Source organism: Nerophis ophidion, linkage group LG15 (assembly GCF_033978795.1).
Source record: "Nerophis ophidion isolate RoL-2023_Sa linkage group LG15, RoL_Noph_v1.0, whole genome shotgun sequence".
Classification (NCBI taxonomy): Eukaryota; Metazoa; Chordata; class Actinopteri; order Syngnathiformes; family Syngnathidae; genus Nerophis; species Nerophis ophidion.
The window spans coordinates 38,653,885-38,674,131 of NC_084625.1; the positions used below are offsets into that span (position 1 = coordinate 38,653,885).

Sequence of the window (20,247 nt, forward strand, 5' to 3'; positions counted from 1 at the left end):
CACATTCAATGGGGGTCTGGCGGCAGACACTTTCGCATCTTCGGGCCAGTGGTGCAACTTCAATCCCTCCCTGTTAGTGTTGTTACACCCTCCGACAACACACCCTCGAGGCATGATGTCTCCAAGGTTCCAAAAAAATAGTCAAAAAAAAGGAAAATAACAGAGCTGAGACCCGGTGTTTGTAATGTGTTGAAAATGAAAATGGCGGCTGTATTACCTCGGCGAGGTCGCATTCTGACGTCATCGCCTCCAGCGCGATAAACAGAAAGGCGTTTAATTCGCCAAAATTCACCCATTTAGAGTTCGGAAATCGGTTAAAAAAATATATGGTCTTTTTTCTGCACCATCAAGGTATATATTGACGCTTACATAGGTCTGGTGATAATGTTCCCCTTTAAATTTGACATGTTGAAACCTGCAGAGACCCTGTGTATAGATGACATACATAAGTTAATATGGAGGAATCTAACCTTACTCTTGGAAAATAGATCCTTGATCTCAATGGGAATTTTACTTGGTTAAATAAAGGCTAAATAAAAAAACTTTAAAAAAAACTACCTGGTTGTACTAGAGTGTTGCTGGAGACAACTGAGACTCACCAATTACAAAATTTACCTGACACTTTAACAATTTGATTTCAACCGCAACCCTGAAAGTAATAAGCGAAAGAAGATGGATTGATGGATATATATACAGTATATATATACATATATATATATATATATATACATATATATATATATATATATATATATATATAAATATATATCTATATCTATATATATGTATATATATATATCTATATATATATATACGTATATGTATATGTGTATGTATGTATATATATATATGTATATGTGTATGTATACATATGTATATGTATACGTGTATGTATATATATATATGTATATGTATGTATATATATATGTATGTATATTTGTATGTATGTATATATATATATACATACACATATATATCTATGTATATAAATATATATATATGTATACATATATGTGTATGTGTGTATGTTTGTGTGTGTATATATATATATATATATATATATATATATATATATATATGTATATATATATATATATATATATATATACACATACATATATACACACACAGCCCCCTGCCAAATAATTTCAACCCAATGCAGCCCCGAGTCAAAAAGTTTCGGGACCCCTGGTATAGAGACTGACTCACCAAATGGAGGATTCTTAGTTTGGACACTTGATTCAATGGAATGCATGTAAACAGACCAGTTTGTTACGTGCAATGTTCAGCCTTACTATAACCCAGACAGCAATTAAGAATCGGAACAATATTTTGGCGAACACCGAATCATTAGAAAAGTGGGATGTAAGAAAGTTGAGGTACCGCTACAAAGAAACAGCACTGTGTAGTCAGTAGTTAGCGCTTTTCCTACCTAAAATGTGTATTTGGCTTCCTTTTCAGGCTTTGAGAATGATGATGGGCCTTGATTTGGTTACAATTCAGCAGAGGAATTTAACCCTGAACAACCTTCATGTCCCCAATGGAGAACCCCTTTTTCAAAACGGTATACAAGCTTTCACTCTTCGCCACTTCTAACAGCATTTTTGTGTGCGTGATGATGATATCATTTCCGATGCGCTATTTTCCAAAAGCAACGCTTGTTTCTTCCTGCAGGAGTGAGCGTTCATTGGCTGGGAGATTTTGTCTTTGTGGAGAGTGGCCTAGGGGTGAGGGTGAAGTTCGATATGGTCAACACCATCCATTTGACCGTCACTGCTGAACACCTGGCAGCCACTAGGGGGCTGTGTGGAAGCTACAACAACAACCCAAACGGTGATGGAAGGACAACCTGTTTATGAATATAGAAAGTGTTTTATTTGTAGTGTTAACAGTTTATTTTTTATACCACAGATGATTTCACCACCATACATGGCACTGTATCTCAGTACGCTGCTAGCTTCGGAAACTCATGGAAAGTTCCTGACCAGCAGAATGAAGTACTACAGTATACATTTTATAAATTTATGTAGTATTGCTGTAGTATGTTTGGGTTTTTCCAATGATTCTCCATGTGTTTGTTAGGGCTGTAGTGATGCTGCTGAGTTGGGACACAGTTGTGACATCTCGGGAGACATGTCCCTACGCAGAGAAGCTCAGTCTATGTGTCATCAGCTACTAGAAATACCCTTTACCCAATGCCACACCCGTGTAAGTGTACACTTGTTACACACACTTATTAGTACTACCTGTGTTTTTAACACTTTCTTTTTCAAATTACATTTTTACTTAGCGAGATGTATTCTGCTTCTCTAAATCAGTCCCTCCAGTGATTGCCGTGGCCTAAAAACTCCAGATTTTTTTTCAGAAAGTTGCAGCAAAAATTGCAATGTTTCAATTTCATCGAATCAACTTGTAATTTAATGTATTTGTTATCACTATTTTAAGCAGTGGTGGGCCTTCTCTGCTGGCCTAAAATAATCAGAAATCATGATTATAATTAAAGATAGTAAAGTTAATTATCAATCAATCAATCAATCAATGTTTATTTATATAGCCCCTAATCACAAATGTCTCAAAGGACTGCACAAATCATTACGACTACGACATCCTCAGAAGAACCCACAAAAGGGCAAGGAAAACTCACACCCAGTGGGCAGGGAGAATTCACATCCGGTGGGACGCCAGTGACAATGCTGACTATGAGAAACTTTGGAGAGGACCTCACATTTGGGCAACTCCCCCCCTCCTCTAGGGGACCGAAAGCAATGGATGTCGAGCGGGTCTAACATGATACTGTGAAAGTTCAATCCATAGTGGCTCCAACACAGCCGCGAGAGTTCAGTTCAAAGCGGATCCAAGACAGCAGCGAGAGTCCAGTCCACAAGAAATCCTCCCAAGCTGAGGCGGATCAGCAGCGTAGAGATGTCCCCAACCGATACACAGGCGAGCGGTCCATCCTGGGTCCCGACGAGCGATCCATCCTGGGTCCCGACTCTGGACAGCCAGTACTTCATCCATGGTCATTGGACCGGACCCCCTCCACAAGGGAGGGGGGGACATAGGAGAAAAAAAAAAAGAAACAGCAGATTAACTGGTCTAAAAAGGAGCTCTATTTAAAGGCTAGAGTATACAGATGAGTTTTAAGGTGAGACTTAAATGTTTCTACTGAGGTAGCATCTCGAACTGTTACCGGGAGGGCATTCCAGAGTACTGGAGCCCGAACGGAAAACGCTCTATAGCCCGCAGACTTTTTTTGGGCTCTAGGAATCACTAATAAGCCGGATCTTTTGAACGCAGATTTCTTGCCGGGACATATGGTACAATACAATCGGCAAGATAAATTATATTTATTAGCGATTTTCTCTAGTGACTCAAAGCGCTTTTACATAGTTAAACCCAATATCTAAGTTACAGTGGGGCAAAAAAGTATTTAGTCAGCCACCGATTGTGCAAGTTCTCCCACTTAAAATGATGACAGAGGTCTGTAATTTTCATCTTAGGTACATTTCAACTGTGAGAGACAGAATGTTAAAAAAAAAAAAACAGGAATTCACATTGTAGGAATTTTAAATAATTTATTTGTAAATTCTTGTGGAAAATAAGTATTTGGTCAACCATTCAAAGCTCTCACTGACGGAAGGAGGTTTTGGCTCAAAATCTCACGATACATGGCCCCATTCATTCTTTCCTTAACACGGATCAGTCATCCTGTCCCCTTAGCAGAAAAACAGCCCCAAAGCATGATGTTTCCACCCCCATGCTTCACAGTAGGTATGGTGTTCTTGGGATGCAACTCAGTATTCTTCTTCCTCCAAACACAACGAGTTGAGTTTGTACCAAAATGGATACATGGATGATACAGCAGAGGATTGGGAGAATGTCATGTGGTCAGATGAAACCAAAATAGAACTTTTTGGTAGTGGGTTTCTGTATAGTATCTCCAGCCGTGTCCATGTGGTGACATTCATCCATCCATCCATTTCCAACCGTTTATCCGGAATCGGGTCGCGGGGAAAACAGCTCCAGCAGAGCCCCCCAGACTTCCATCTCCAGAGCAACATTAGCAACTACCTCCTGGGGGATCCTGAAGCGTTCCCAGGCCAGAGAGGAGATGTAATCCCCCCATGTGGTCCTTGGCATGCCCCGGGGTCTCCTCCCAGTGGGACATGCAATGAGGACCTCCCTAGGGAGGCACTCGTGAGGCATCCGCACGAGACATTGGGTGTCCATTATTTCAATCCATCCAATTTTACATCAACAATTCTCGATTTTTACTGACAAACCTCATGCAGCCTTAGTATAACAATGATGACTATGACTTATCAGTTGCTGTGATGTGTTCATTGTGTGTTTTTCAGTTGCACCCAGCAGCGTACGTCGATACATGCTTGTACCTTTTCTGTAGCCTGCCACCTAAGGAGCGGAAGGCAGCAGTGTGTGACACGCTGGCCAGCTATGCTCGGGAGTGTGCCCAGCAACATGTTATCCTGTTATGGAGGAGAGACACGTTATGCGGTAATGTAAATATTTGCAGCTTTTTGGATCATTTATTCATGTTGTATCGTGTTAAGACTATAAAACATCCACCGTTTTTCAAAACAGTTTTGTTCTATTCTGAGTGAAATTTGACAGAGATACACCTCTACAGCATATAGTATAAATGATACACTTTTTACAGTCACTAATGGTGTTATAACAGGGTTAATGTCAGCACATGTACAGCTAAAACGTAACATCTAAAGCAGTGGTTCTCAAAGTTTTTTCAGTGATGTACCCCCTGTGAACATTTTTTTAATTCAAGTACCCCCTAATCAAAGCAAAGCATTTTTTGTTGAAAAAGAGAGATAAATATGTTAAATACAGCACTACGTCATCAGTTTCTGATTTATTAAATTGTATAACAGTGCAAAATATTGCTCATTTGTATTGGTCTTTCCTGAACTATTTGGAAAAAAAGATATAAAAATAACTAAAATCTTGTTGAAAAATAACTAAGTGATACAATCATAAATAAAGATTTATACACATAGAAGTTATCATCAACTTAAAGTGCCTTGGAGATTGTAATAGAGATCCATCTGGATTCTAAATATTTCTTCACAAAAAAAGAAATCTTTAACATCAACATTCAGGAAACATGTCCACAAAAAAATCTAGCTGTCAACACTGAATATTGCTTTCCCGGTGCGGTTGCTGCTCACTGCTCCCCTTACATTCCATGGGGTGCACAAGGGGATGGGTCAAATGCAGAGGACACATTTCACCACACCTAGTGTGTGTGTGACAATCATTGGTACTTTAACTTTAACCTTGTTGCCTTTCTTTTCACAGTTTTTGAACTTACATTCATATTTTGTTGAAGTATTATTCAATAAATTTATTCATAAAGGATTTTTGAATTGTTGCTATTTTTAGAATATTTAAAAAAAATCTCACGTACCCCTTGTCATACCTTCAAGTACCCCCAGGGGTATGCATACCCCCATTTGAGAACCACTGATCTAAAACACACAGCAACATCCATCCATCCATTTCCTACCGCTTATTCTCTTTGGGGTTGCGGGTGGCGCTGGTGCCTATCTCAGCTACAATCGGGCGGAAGGCGGTGTACACCTTGGACAAGTCGCTACCTCATCGCAGGGCTAACACAGATAGACAGACAACATTCACAGTCACATTCAAACACTAGGGCCAATTTAGTACAAACCCCGTTTACATATGAGTTGGGAAATTGTGTTAGATGTAAATATAAACGGAATACAATGATTTGCAAATCATTTTCAACCCATATTCAGTTGAATATGCTACAAAGACAACATATTTGATGTTCAAACTGATAAACATTTTTTTTGTGTGCAAATAATCATTAACTTTAGAAATTGATGCCAGCAACACGTGACAAAGAAGTTGGGAAATGTGGCAATAAATACTGATAAAGTTGAGGAATGCTCGTTAAACACTTATTTGGAACATCCCACAGGTGTGCTGTCTAATTGGGAACAGGTGGGTGCCATGATTAGGTATAAAAACAGCTTCCCAAAAGATGCTCAGTCTTTCACAAGAAAGGATGGGGCGAGGTGCACCCCTTTGTCCACAACTGCGTGAACAAATAGTCAAACAGTTTAAGAACAACGTTTCTCAAAGTGCAATTGCAAGAAATTTAGGGATTTCAACATCTAACGTCCATAATATCATCAAAAGGGTCAGAGAATCTGAAGAAATCACTCCACGTAAGCGGCATGGCCAGAAACCAACATTGAATGACCGTGACTTTTGATCCCTCAGACGGCACTGTATCAAAAAACAACATTAATCTCTAAAGGATATCACCACATGGGCTCAGGAACACTTCAGAGAACCACTTTCACTAAATAAAGTTTGTCGCTACATCTGTAAGTGCAAGTTAAAGCTCTACTATGCAAAGCGAAAGTCATTTATCAACAACATCCAGAAATGCCCCCGGCTTCTCTGGGCCCTCGATCATCTAAAATGGACTGATGCAAGTGGAAAATTTTTCTGTGGTCTGAAAAGTTCACATTTCAAAATGTTTTTGGAAATATTCGACATCGTGTCATCCGGACCAAAGGGGAAGCGAATCATCCAGACTGTTATGGTTTCAAAATTCAAAAGCCAGCATCTGTGATGGTATGAGGGTGCATTAGTGCCCAAGGCATGGGTAACTTACACATCTGTGAAGGCACCATTAATGCTGAAAGGTACATACAGGTTTTGGAACAACATATGCTGCCATCTAAGCGCCGTCTTTTTCATGGACGCCCCTGCTTATTTCCGCAAGACAACGCCAGGCCACATTCATCACGTGTTACAACAGCGTGGCTTCGTAGAAAAAGAATGCGGGTACTTTCCTGGCCCGCCTGCAGTCCAGACCTGTCTCCCATCGAAAATGTGTGGCACATTATGAAGCGTAAAATACGACAGCTGAGACCCCGGACTGTTGAACGACTGAAGTTCTACATAAAACAAGAATGGGAAAGAATTCCACTTTCAGTTATTTTTCATAGTTTTTATGTAATAATTGAAGAGTTGTGACGTGATGTCACTTTTTACAGTGTGTAGGTTGAGTGTGGTCATGTGACTGACAGGCTTTTGTTGGATTGGTAAAATGGAGTCAAATGTGACTCCTGCTTACGTTGGAATGTCTCTCTAACAACAACCAACCAAATGAATATGGCTTTGCAAGCAATAGTTTATCAATGAATATAATGATGATTGGCATGTTGTGTAATTTGTAAATAAAAACAGAATTCAATGATTTGCAAATATTTTTTAACTTATATTCAATTGAATAGACAGCAAAGACAAGATATTTATTGTTCGAACTGAGAAACTGAATTTTTATTTGCAAATAAATATTAACATAGAATTTAATGGCAGCAACACATTGCAAAAAAGTTGGCACAGGGGCATTTTTACCACTGTGTTACATGGCCTTTTCTTTTTACAACACTCAGTAAACATTTGGGAATTGAGGAGACTGATTTTGAAGCTTTTCAGGTGGAATTCTTTCCCATTCTTGTTTTAATATACAGCTTAAGTTGTTCAACAGCCCGGGGTCTACGTTGTGGTATTTTAGGCTTCATTATGCGCCAAACATTTTCAATGGGAGACAGGTCTGGACTACAGGCAGGCCAATCTAGTACCCACACTCTTTTACTGTGAAGCCACGCTGTTGTAACACGTGGCTTGGCATTGTCTTGCTGAAATAAGCAGGGGCGTCCATGATAACGTTGCTTGGATAGCAACATATGTGCCAGCTTTTTTGAAACACGTTGCAGACATCAAATTCCGAATGAGCTAATATTTGCAAAAAATACCAAAGTTTTCCATTTCAAACTTTTAAGTATCTTGTCTTTGCAGTTCATTCAATTGAATATAGGTTGAAAAGGATTTGCAAATCATTGTATTTTGTTTTTATTTACGATTTACACAACGTGCTAAATTCACTGGTTTTAGGGTTCGTAAATAGATGTATTGATCCAAATGAAACTAATATAAATAAATATATTGATCCAAATGAAACTAATATATCAAAATAAAACTAGGGCAGCACGGTGAACGAGGGGTTAGTGCGTCTGCCTCACAATACTAAGGTCCTGAGCAGTCCTGAATTCAATCCCGTGCTCGGGATCTTTCTGTGTGGAGTTTGCATGTTCTCCCCGTGACGGCGTGAGTTCCCACCGGGTACTCCGGCTTCTTCCCACCTCCAAAGACATGCACCTGGGGATAGGTTGATTGGCAACACTAAATTGGCCCTAGTGTGTGAATGTGAGTGTGAATATCATCTGTCTATCTGTGTTGGCCCTGTGATGAAGGGGCGACTTGTCCAGAGTGTACACCGCCTTCCGCCCGATTGTAGCTGAGATAGGCTCCAGCGCCCCCCGCGACCTCGAAAGGAATAAGCGGTAGAAAATGGATGGAATGGATGGCAAATGAAACTCAATGTAACAAACAGTTCTAAACAATAATATTCAAGCAAAAGTAAAAAGAACGGTGTATTAAAATGATTCTTACAAATGCAATCAAACGATTGGAATATTTATTATGATTAATCATATTTGTTTATATTTAGCATGTAAATATATAAATAATGATAAATAATATTCTTTGTAGTATAAAGTAAATATAAGTGTTTTTCTATCTCTAATAAGTATACTATAAAGAGATCATTTTTAAGTTTTTAAGACCGTCATGTGACTGGACAATTTGTTTGCGTTATGTAAATATTTGTGTATCAGACATTGTGCTTAACACCAAATTAACAGAAACACTGTTTACACGTGCAGGGATGCACTTATTATCTGTCACTTAAAACAATCTCTCACACATGCTTAGCTTTTCCTTTAAAAACAAACATACAAACCCCATTTCCATATGAGTTGGGAAATTGTGTTAAATGTGAATATAAACGGAATACAATGATTTGCAAATCCTTTTCAACCCATATTCAATTGAATGCACTGCAAAGACAAGATATTTGATGTTCAAACTCATACACTCTTTTTGTTTTTGCAAATAATAATGAACTTAGAATTTCATGGCTACAACACGTGCCAAAGTAGTTGGGAAAGGACATGTTCACCACTGTGTTACATCACCTTTTATTTTAATAACACTCAATAAACGTTTGGGAACTGAGGAAACTAACTGTTGAAGCTTTGAAAGTGGAATTCTTTCCCATTCTTGTTTTATGTAGAGCTTCAGTCGTTTAACAGTCGTATTTTATGCTTCATAATGTGCCACACATTTTCGATGGGAGACAGGTCTTGACTGCAGGTGGGCCAGGAAAGTACCCGCACCCTTTTTTTTACGAAGCCATGCTGTTGTAACACATTCTGAATGTGGCTTGGCGTTGGCCTTGCTGAAATAAGCAGGGGCGTCCATGAAAAAGATGGCGCTTGGATGGCAGCATATGTTGTTCCAAAACCTGTATGTACCTTTCAGCATTAATGGTGCCTTCACAGATGTGTAAGTTACCCATGCTTTGGGCACTAATGCACCCCCATACCATCACAAATGCTGGCTTTTGAACTTTGCGTCAATAACAGTCTGGATGGTTCGCTTCTCCTTTGGTCCGGATGACACGATGTCGAATATTTCCAAAAACAATTTGAAATGTGGACTCGTCAGACCACAGAACACTTTTCCACTTTGCATCAGTCCATCTTAGATGATCTCGGGTCCAGAGAATCCGGCGGCGTTTCTGGATGTTGTTGATAAATGGCTTTCGCTTTGCATAGTAGAGCTTGAACTTGCACTTACAGATGTAGTGACAAACTGTATTTAGTGACAGCGGTTTTCTGAAGTGTTCCTGTGCCCATGTGGTGATATCCTTTAGAGATTGATGTCAGTTTTTGAGGGATCGAAGGTCACGGTCATTCAATGTTGGTTTCCGGCCATGCCGCTTACGTGGAGTGATTTCTCCAGATTCTCTGATTCTTTTGATGATATTATGGACCGTAGAAGTTGAAATCTCAAAATTTCTTGCAATTGCACTTTGAGAAGCATTGTTCTTAAACTGTTTGACTATTTGCTCACACAGTTACGGACAAAGGGGTGTACCTCGCCCCATCCTTTCTTGTGAAAGACTGAGCATTTTTTGGGGAGCTGTTTTTATACCCAATCATGGCACCCATCTGTTCCCAATTAGCCTGCAAACCTGTGGGATGTTCCAAATAAGTGTTTGATGAGCATTCCTAGACTTTATCAGTATTTATTGCCAACTTTCCCAAGATCTTTGTCACGTGTTGCTGGCATCAAACTCTAAAGTTAATGATTATTTGCACAAAAAAGTATGTTTATCAGTTTGAAAATCAAATATGTTGTCTTTGTAGCATATTCAACTGAATATGGGTTGAAAATTGTTTGTATCATTGTATTCTGTATTCCGTTTTTATTTATATCTTACACAATTTCCCAACTCATATGGAAACGGGGTTTGTACTATAAATGACGATGAAAATAACTTTTTGTTAAGCCTTTTTCCTCCATGTGTTTCTCCACAGCTCGTGTTTGTCCCAGAGGTCAGGTGTTTTCAGACTGTGTGTCCTCTTGTCCCCCCAACTGTGCATCCCCCCAACTTCCCGGGCCAACAGCAGCCACGGTCCAGTGCCGTGAGGAGTGTGTTGGGGGTTGCGAGTGTCTTCCAGGTCTGTACCTCCACCAGGGACACTGTCTCAAAAGAGAAGACTGTCCTTGTTTCCATCGCCGACGTTCATATCAGTCAGGAGACAAGATCCAGCAGAGATGTAACACCTGGTGAGTGTTTTTTGATCTTGTCCTTCTCGAAACGTCCATGCTTCACGCTGCCTTTATGTTCCGGATTCAGCGTCTGCAGTGCAGGTCAGTGGCAATGTAGCGAGGAGAAATGTGCAGCTCAGTGCAGCCTGATGGGGGCGCTACATGTCACCACCTTTGACAAAAAGAGATACTCAATCCAAGGAGGAGATTGTCCCTTCACAACCGTGGAGGTGAGACCTGACACTGACACTGATTGGATTAAATTAACCTGCACAATCCGAAACAGGAGTATTCAACTACAAAACCAGTGAAGTTGGCATGTTGTGTAAATTTTAAATACAAACAGAATACAATTATTTGCAAATAATTTTCAACCTTTATTCAATTGAATAAAATGCAAAGACAAGATATTTAATGTTCGAACTGAGAAACTTTTTTTTTTTTTTGCAAATAATCATTAACTTAGAACTTAATGGCAGCAAAACATTGCAAAAAAGTTGGCACAGGGGCATTTTTACCATTGTGTTACATGGCCTTTCCTTTTAACAACACTCAGTAAAACGTTTGGGAACTGAGGAGACCAATTTTTGAAGCTTTTCCGGTGGAATTATTTCCCATTCTTGCTTGATGTACAGCTTAAGTTGTTCAACAGTCCGGGGTCTCCGTTGTGGTATTTTACACTTCATAATGCGGTAAACATTTTCAATGGGAGGCAGGTCTGGACTAAAGGTAGGCTAGTCTAGTATCCGCACTCTTTTACTATGCAAAATGTGGCTTGGCATTGTCTTGCTGAAATAAGCAGAGGCGCCCATGAAAAAGACGTTGCTTGGATGCCAATATATGTTGCTCCAAAACTTGCATGTACTTTCTAGTATTAATATTGCCTTCACAGATGTGGGCACTTATACACCCCCATACAATCACAGATGCTGGCTTTTGAACTTTGCGCCTAAAACAGTCCGGATGTTTCTTTTCATCTTTGATCCGGAGGGCACAACATCCACAGTTTCCATAAACAATTAGATGAGCTTGGGCCCAGCAAAGCCGGCGCCGTTTCTAGGTATTGTTGATAAATGGCTTTCGCTTTGCATAGTACAGTTTTGAATTGCACTTACAGATGTAGCGACGAACTGTAGTTACTGACAGTGGTTTTCTGAAGTGTTCCTGATTCCATGTTGTGATATCCTTTACACACTTTTTGATGCAGTACCGCCTGAGGTATTGCATCGAAAGACACGGGTTTCCCGCTTACGTGCAGTGATTTCTACAGATTCTATGAACCTTGCGGTATAATATATATTAGTGTATTCAATTGAATGTAGGTTGAAAAGGATTTGCAAATCATTGTATTCTGTTTTTATTTACGATTTACACAACATGCCAACTTCACTGGTTTTGGGTTTTGTAAATTGTTTTAGGGGCCACATTTCCAGAAAGCTAGAGACCGGTGGGTCGGACTTCTCCCTTTAACTATAAGGCTTATTTTGTATATTCCTGAGAACGAGTGTCCTCGACAGGAAACATTTGATTTAGATCTATTTATTTTGGCAGAAGATTATCTCTATGACAGTACCGTAGTGTGTTTACGAATCTGCGGAAAAAATCTTAGTCTCTTGCAATTGTTTTCAACTGAACACTTGAATAGATGAAAAAGAAAGGACCCAAAGTGAAACTTTGAGGAACACTATCTGTACATTACCTATACAACAGGAGCACTTTTTAAAGTGTTTTTAGTGTTTTAAGCATGCACTATAAGCTGCAAAGTGCCCCACAAAGTATATAAAGTCACTCCTATAAGCCAAGGACGTTTGCGGCTGTGCCCGAATGTACGCAATTGGTGTCGTTTTGATGTTAGTTTTCTGAAATAAACCAAAATATTATGTCTAAATATTGTTCTAAACATAGTACAGCTCATAAACCTACAATAAAACATGCTAATACTTCGTTGAAGTATAATTTTGCGCCTGTTATTTGGTGAACTTTGCTGCTACATTCCTGCAGTGTTTAATGACCAGCAGGCACTCTAACAAGCACTCGACAACACAATAAACGTTAAAAAAAATACACAGAATGACCAAAAATAAAACTTATTACCCTCATTTTGTCAAAATCTACATTAGCTTTGGACCAACAATCGTGGAGAAATTGGTACTTTTGTGTGAAGAAGGTCAACTGTGGTAACAGCCTTCAATGTATTTATAATCACTGTATATATGACTCATTATGTGTTATTATAACTCAGAATCAGAAGTACTTTATTAATCCCCAAATGGACATTTGAGATTTTTAGCACAATCCCATTCAAGATCAGACAAACATTACAGGGAGACAGAACTAGGATCGCTGACGGGTCTGCCCACTATCGGCGCCCCTTACAAAAAAAAGGTAAGAAACAGGTAAATATTCAAAAGCTGGACTTCAGAGAGGTGATCCTGACTGAGGCGAAGGAAAAAAATCTCATTGACAAAGCATACATGGACATGTTACATAGAATCCACAAAACATGCAACACAAGGGAGGGAGTGGGAGCTAAAAGGTCGGCTGCAGCTGTTTAAGCGCGACTCAGCTCTAAAAAGTATAAACAAGATAAGATAAAAAGAGCCAGCAGGGAGAGACAGGAGGAAAAAAATGTGAACGCCTCCATCGAGTGCCATGGTTTCTCTGGTAAATTAATTGGTGTACTTTTGTAGTTAATTCCTTATATACTCAGATATGGTAACACTGGCAAGCAGTGGAGAATATGGAGTGATTTTTGGTCCAGAACATATTTTGCTTTATTCATCATTTACGTATTTCTTGCCACTTTTTTGTATTTGTTTATATGAGATTTCCAGTTAATTTTGTCACCTATTATTACACTCAAAATGTCATTTTTTTTTTTGAAAAACTCATTCAATGTCTGTCTATTTTTATTTGTATTTGACTTTCTCTTCTGCTGCTACTTTTACTGAAATTCAAAGATATTCTGTTTTGGTCAAACCAACTTTTATATTTATTAATTTCATGAAGTTATTATTTGTTTTAGCTTCTGTATGTTCCTTCCTGAACAAAAAGCAGACGCTGTGTCGTGTGTTTACCTGGTACTAAGACGCTGCAATCAATTTTTCTCCAATGTTGTTGGTGAAACTTCACTTCCCATACTTGTGTTATTCCTGGGTAGGGGGTAAAGCGATTTAAAAGCTTTCCACAATTCTCGTGGGTGGAGCAGCCCCATTCTGCACCACAGGGCATTTGTACGCATCGAAAAGTAACAAGGAAACAAAAACGCATAGCATCAGCTCAAAGATAGTAGTAGACCCTGAGGTCACGTGACTGCCTTTTGACCAATCATTAAGGGGATCGCCTGAAACTATGTTGGCCATACTCTCTTTAAACACAAATCTGCTACTAGTGGTACACAGGCTTTATCTGGTAGTGTGGCAAAGAATCCCTTGATTAAAGTAAAAATCCAGTACCCATCCATCCATCCATTTTGTACTGCGTGTCCCTTTTGGAGAAGCGGGGTTGGCTGAAGTCTATCCCAGCAGCAGGGTACACCCTAGACAAGTCGCCACCTCATCGCAGCGCCAACACAGATAGACAGACAACCGATCAATATTCAAACAGGTAAACATATTGAAATTTCACATATTGATAGAGTACAATATCCTGAAAATCTGGAACAAAACAAATACACAAATTCTTCCAATCAATATTCAAAATAGATATGTTAAGAGAAATAAAAAATAAATAAATCAATCAAAGTTGATTTATATAGCCCTTGTACAGCCCTTTGAGACTCTTGTGATTTAGTGCTACGAATGTAAACTTTGATTGATAATCACAAGTGTTTCAAAGGGCTGCACAAATCAGATCCCACATCAGGGCAAGAAAAAACTCAACCCAATGGAATACAATGAGAAACCTTGGAGGGAACCGGGCGACCGGTGCAATGGATGTCGAGTGGATCTAGTTAATAATGAAAGTGTCCAGTCCATAGTGGGGCCAGCAGGGGATCATCTTGAGTGGAGACAAGTCAGCAATGCAGAGACACCCCCAACTGATGCACAAATGAGTGGTCCATCCTGGGTCCTGAATTTGAACAGCTAGTAGTGCTTCATCCGTGGTCACGAGAGGGGGGCAGAGCAGAAAGGAGATGGCAGATCAACTGATCTAAAAGGGGGGTCTGTTTAAAGGCTAGCATATACAAATTTGTTTTAAGATGGGACTTAAATACTTCTACTAAAATACTAACATTTTCTAAAAGGAAGTGAGCTCTTTACTAAATCAAGATTTTAAAACAGGGGTGAGGGAAATACATATTTCAATCAAAGTTATTAGTTTATGGAATAATCTTGACAGTGAAATCAAACAATCTAAATCTCTTCTATCAAAAATAAATAAAATCATGATGAAAAAATATGATTTGGGGTAAATTATTGTTTCCATGTTTAGTTATTTTGTTATATGTTATGAACTATTCATGTTATAAAATATATATAGGTAGTCTTCTGAGTTGAACAGCAAATGTTGTAAATGTATGAATAGGGGGCAGATTTTCTTCTTTCTGCTCCTTTTTGTTTCATTATTAATTTTCAATGTTATGTTGATTGTTTTTTGTTTGACCTTAAATGAATGAAAGAAAACAAACAAACAAAAACTTTATTTTCCAATATTCAAACAGTGTTACTGTTCAAACTATGTGTGATGTTACAATGGCCAAAAATATAGAATATATTTGTTAAATAAAACATCCACCTTGTTTTCAATGAACGTATAGGCGCCTAAGCTACTGTATTTTAATGTACTTGGAGAGCTATGTTTTCTTCTGTGTGGTACATGGTGAAAAAACATCAGCACCATTGGAAACTACACACCCCATTTCCATATGAGTTGGGAAATTGTGTTATATGTAAATACAAATGGAATGCAATGATTTGCAAATCATAGTCAACCCATATTCATTTGAATGCACTACAAAGACAAGATATTTGATGTTCAAACTCATAAACTTAGAATTTCGTGGCTGCAACACGTGCCAAAGTAGTTGGGAAAGGACATGTTCACCACTGTGTTACATCACCTTTTCTTTTAACAACACTCAATAAACGTTTGGGAACTTAGGAAAGTAATTGATGAAGCTTTGAAAGTGAAATTCTTTCTCATTCTTCTTTTATGTAGAGATTCAGTCGTTCAACAGTCCGGGGTTTCCGCTGTCGTATTTAACGCTTCATAATGCGCCACACATTTTCGATGGGAGACAGGTCTGGACTGCAGTCGGGCTAGGAAACTACCCGCACTCTTTTACTACAAAACCACGCTGTTGAAACACGTGGCTTGGCATTGTCTTGCTGAAATAAGCAGGGGCGTCCATGATAATGTTGCTTGGATGAAAACATGTTGCTCCAAAACCTGTATGGACCATTCAGCATTGATGGTGCCTTCACAGATGTGTGAGTTACCCATGCCTTGGGCACTAATACATCTCCATACCATCACAGATGCTGGCTTTTAAACTTTGCGCCTATAAAAATCCGGATGGTTATTTTCCTCTTTGTTCCGGAGGACACCACGTCCACAGTTTCCAAATATAATTTGAAATGTGGACTCGTCAGACCACAGAACACTTTTCCATTTTGTATCAGTCCATCTTAGATGAGCTCGGGCCCAGTGAAGCCAGCGGCGTTCCTTGGTGTTGTTGATAAATGGGTTTTGCTTTGCATAGCAGATTTCTAACTTGCACTTACAGATGTAGCAACCAACTGTAGTTACTGACAGTGGTTTTATGAAGTGTTCCTGAGCCCATGTGGTGATATCCTTTACACACTGATGTCAGTTTTTGATGCAGCCGCCTGAAGGATCAAAGGTCTGTAATATCATCGCTTACGTGCAGTGATTTCTCCAGAATCTCTGAACCTTTGATGATTTTACGGACCGTAGATGGTAAAATCCCTAAATTCCTTGCAATAGTTCGTTGAGAAATGTTGTTCCAAATAAGTGTTTGATGAGCATTTCTCAACTTTATCAGTATTTATTGCCACCTCTCCCAACTTCTTTGTCACGTGTTGTTGGCATCAAATTCTAAAGTTAATGATTATTTGCCAAAAAAAAATGTTTATCAGTTTTAACATCAAATATGTTGTTTTTGTAGCATATTCAACTGGATATGGGTTGAAAAAGATTTGTAAATCATTGTATTCCGTTTATTTTTACATCTAACACAATTTCCCAACTCATATGGAAACGGGGTTTGTACTTCAACAATAACAAAAATCATATATTGCTATGTTGATCTGGATAATCTTCTTGTATTTGATCTTCTTTGCACATTCTATGTTTTGCATTCTGTTAGGATTATGTTGACAGAAAGCTTGTGGTAAGCGTGCGCTGTGGCGAGTGCACATCTGGAGGAGGAGGAAGAGCGACAGGCTGTCTGAGAGAAATGTCAATTACTGCCCTTCGCACCACAGTCACCATCACAGACACTGGTAAATTTGTTCAATCTCACCCATTAATCAAACCATACTGACTTAGTTCAAACCAGCAACAGAAGTACTTTTTTCATTCTTTATGTGATTATAGCATCGTTTATGTTTTCTGTGTTCGAATCAATTGCCAAAATGAAATATTGACTTTACTGTAATTAATCCCATGTTTTTTTTTATATTATAAACTATCTGTAGAAATGGTAAATGGGTTGTACTTATATAGCGCTTTTCTACCTTTTTTAAGGAACTCAAAGCGCTTTGACACTATTTCCACATTCACCCATTCATACACACATTCACACACTGATGACGGGAGCTGCCATGCAAGGCGCTAACCACCACCCATCAGGAGCAAGGGTGAAGTGTCTTGCTCAAGGACACAACGAACGTGACTAGGATGGTAGAAGGTGGGGATTGGACCAGGAACCCTCAGGTTGCTGGCACAGCCGCTCTCCCTACCGCGCCACGCCGTCCCCACAAAACATTTTTAGGTTACTGTTTCAACTGACAGTTATTCAGTGAAATATTTTATGAATTTACTGTATCACACCAATGATTAGTGAGTCGTATCTTTAAAATACGTCGTTTTGTTTTCAAACATGTGGCCTGTCACATCATTAATGCGGCCCGGGAAAGCCTTGAAATAATATGAGTCAATAAACCATTTTGTAATTTACTAAATGTAACCTTTTCATTGTGACAGACAAAAATACATCTATTGCATGTGTCGTGGAAATTTCTTAAAGACAATCCTTTAGTGACAAATAGCTTTAAAATGATTTATTAAAGTAACAAGAAATAATAACGAGCTTTGCAAAGCGAGACCAAACCAGAACGGCATATGCGTCCGTTCCAGCCTGTTCTCCCTGCTTTAGAATACGACATGACAATTATACATTCTCAGAAGTCCCACCCTCCACGCTCATTAACATACAGTACACCAGTGAAAGAATACCCAAAGTCCTGTGAGGAGGAGGGGGTGTCGTTTGCCCAGAGAGGGGGTCAGGAAGAGATAGCACAAATGCCCGGTCAACTAAAAGTCACGTCACATCAAAGACAGAGAAGACAGAGCTTAATCAGTTTTAGGTGTCTCTTACCCCACATTCCTAAGCATAATAAACAGCTTTTGGTAAACAGTTCAAAGAACATCATCTATTTAAACAAGTAAATAAGTAATTTTGCTATCACACATGCTATTGAGTATATTCTAAACTTTATTATCTGATAATGCAACAAATATAATACAAATATTAATTTCAAACTTTTAAAGAATAAAACAAATTAAAACAGTTATTCCTCTAATTATACACTGACAATAGATTTTACAGTAAAAAAAACTGGTAGCTCAGTTGCCAGGATTTTACAGTAAAAAAAAACTATAGTACGGTGTTGCATTTACAGTAATATGCTGTAAAAACCATCGTAAATTTTACGGTGAATTGTGGCCACTCAGCTGCCAGTTTTTAAAAAAAATGTTTTATTGAATTTTTTTTTTTTTTTTTTTACAGTTTATGTAAGACAAACATAAAAATCAAATGCACAGGAATTCATTTTATAATATCAAGGTGAATTCTTATACATTTATGTTTATAAATGATAAATGGTTGCACGCAGCACTCTTATGGCAGCCTATACTGCGATGTAGCCGTGTTCGATAACCCTGCTCTAACGTGTGCTTTGATGATTCTAGGGGCCGTGACCCTAAATGGGCACCGGGAGCCGTTGCCCGTGGTTACAGGGGACCTGGTAGTGCGGAGGGCGTCTTCTTCCTTTCTCCTAATTCAAACCTTTGGAGCTCAGCTTCTCTGGCACTTGGATGGACCTCTCATCATCATCACCCTGCAGCCTCACTTCACCAACAAGGTGGTCTTCAGACTATACTCTACATTTAGGGTGGGATCTAAGAAAGGTGTTTTTGTGTTGATATTTTGTACGTTTTGAGCAAACTACAACAGCTATGCCTGAATGGCCGCAATCATTTTGGCAAAAAGAAGGCGATCGGTGCAAAGACAGACGGTGAAGAGAAAGAGTCCATGTTAACATATTTGAACTGTCAGAACTAAAATTATTAGACATATTGGTGAAACTTAAAAACATTTGAATATTGTGCAAAAGTTCAATAATGACAGCAATTCAAATTTAAATGTGACACTAATATGCGATATAAACTCATTACACACAAAATGTGTGTAATGAGTCCCATCCGGGAAGATAGGATGTGAATGGAGGAGGATATTAGTGAAGGATTAAAATTGCCCGGAGGTGTTGTGTTGCATGTACAGTAGATGCCAGTATTGTCCTGTTTAAGAGTGTCACAACATTGCTGTTTACGGCAGACAAACTGCTTTACTGTAGACGAAAATGTGACTGCTGTTGTTGTGTGATGTTACCGCACTGGGAGGACGTTAATGAATCTGCCTAACATTAAACCCACATAAGAAACCAAGAACTCGCCCTCGATCGCTGTTTATATTGTGGAAAAGCGGACGTGAAAACAGGCTGTCCTCGCTCCGGTCCGCATGAATTTCGGGAGAAAATTTGTCCTGGGAAGTTTTCGGGAGAGGCGCTGAATTTCGGGAATCTCCCGGAAAATCCGGGAGGGTTGGCAAGTATGGCCTAATGTACGGAATGATTTTGGTTGTGCTTACCGACCTCTAAGCTATTTTATTTGGTACATGGTGAAATGATAAGTGTGACAGAAGATGGCAGTTATACATAAGAGATAAATGTAGACTGCAATATGATCTGAGTAAACAACACCAAAATGTTATATGTTCCATTGAAAATATAGAACATTACACACAGCGCTCAAAAATCTATCAAATGTTTTATTACGACTTTGGTAAGTTATGTAGCCGCACCGCTTGATGGATTGTACTGTGCTTCAACTTACAAGTATTATTATGGTGTGTGTATAAGATAAGACATTATCTGGTGTTTACCGTAGTTTCACAATATTATTCAAAAGCAACTTTTCTTACGTCTTGGTACCTACTAAACTGTATTTGGGATCTGTATAAGT

General features: G+C 38.9%; 1 protein-coding gene across 1 annotated transcript in view; it reads left to right on the forward strand.

Annotated features, from left to right (window-relative positions):
- The window catches only part of sspo (SCO-spondin), a 391,512-nt gene that overhangs the window by 28,260 nt on the left and 343,005 nt on the right, over window positions 1-20,247 (forward strand). The window contains 9 exon segments of the mRNA XM_061922415.1: window positions 1,462-1,564; window positions 1,675-1,833; window positions 1,912-1,997; window positions 2,083-2,208; window positions 4,359-4,515; window positions 10,524-10,776; window positions 10,847-10,988; window positions 17,090-17,225; window positions 18,916-19,088. Of these exon segments, the coding sequence (XP_061778399.1) occupies window positions 1,462-1,564; window positions 1,675-1,833; window positions 1,912-1,997; window positions 2,083-2,208; window positions 4,359-4,515; window positions 10,524-10,776; window positions 10,847-10,988; window positions 17,090-17,225; window positions 18,916-19,088 (1,335 nt within the window).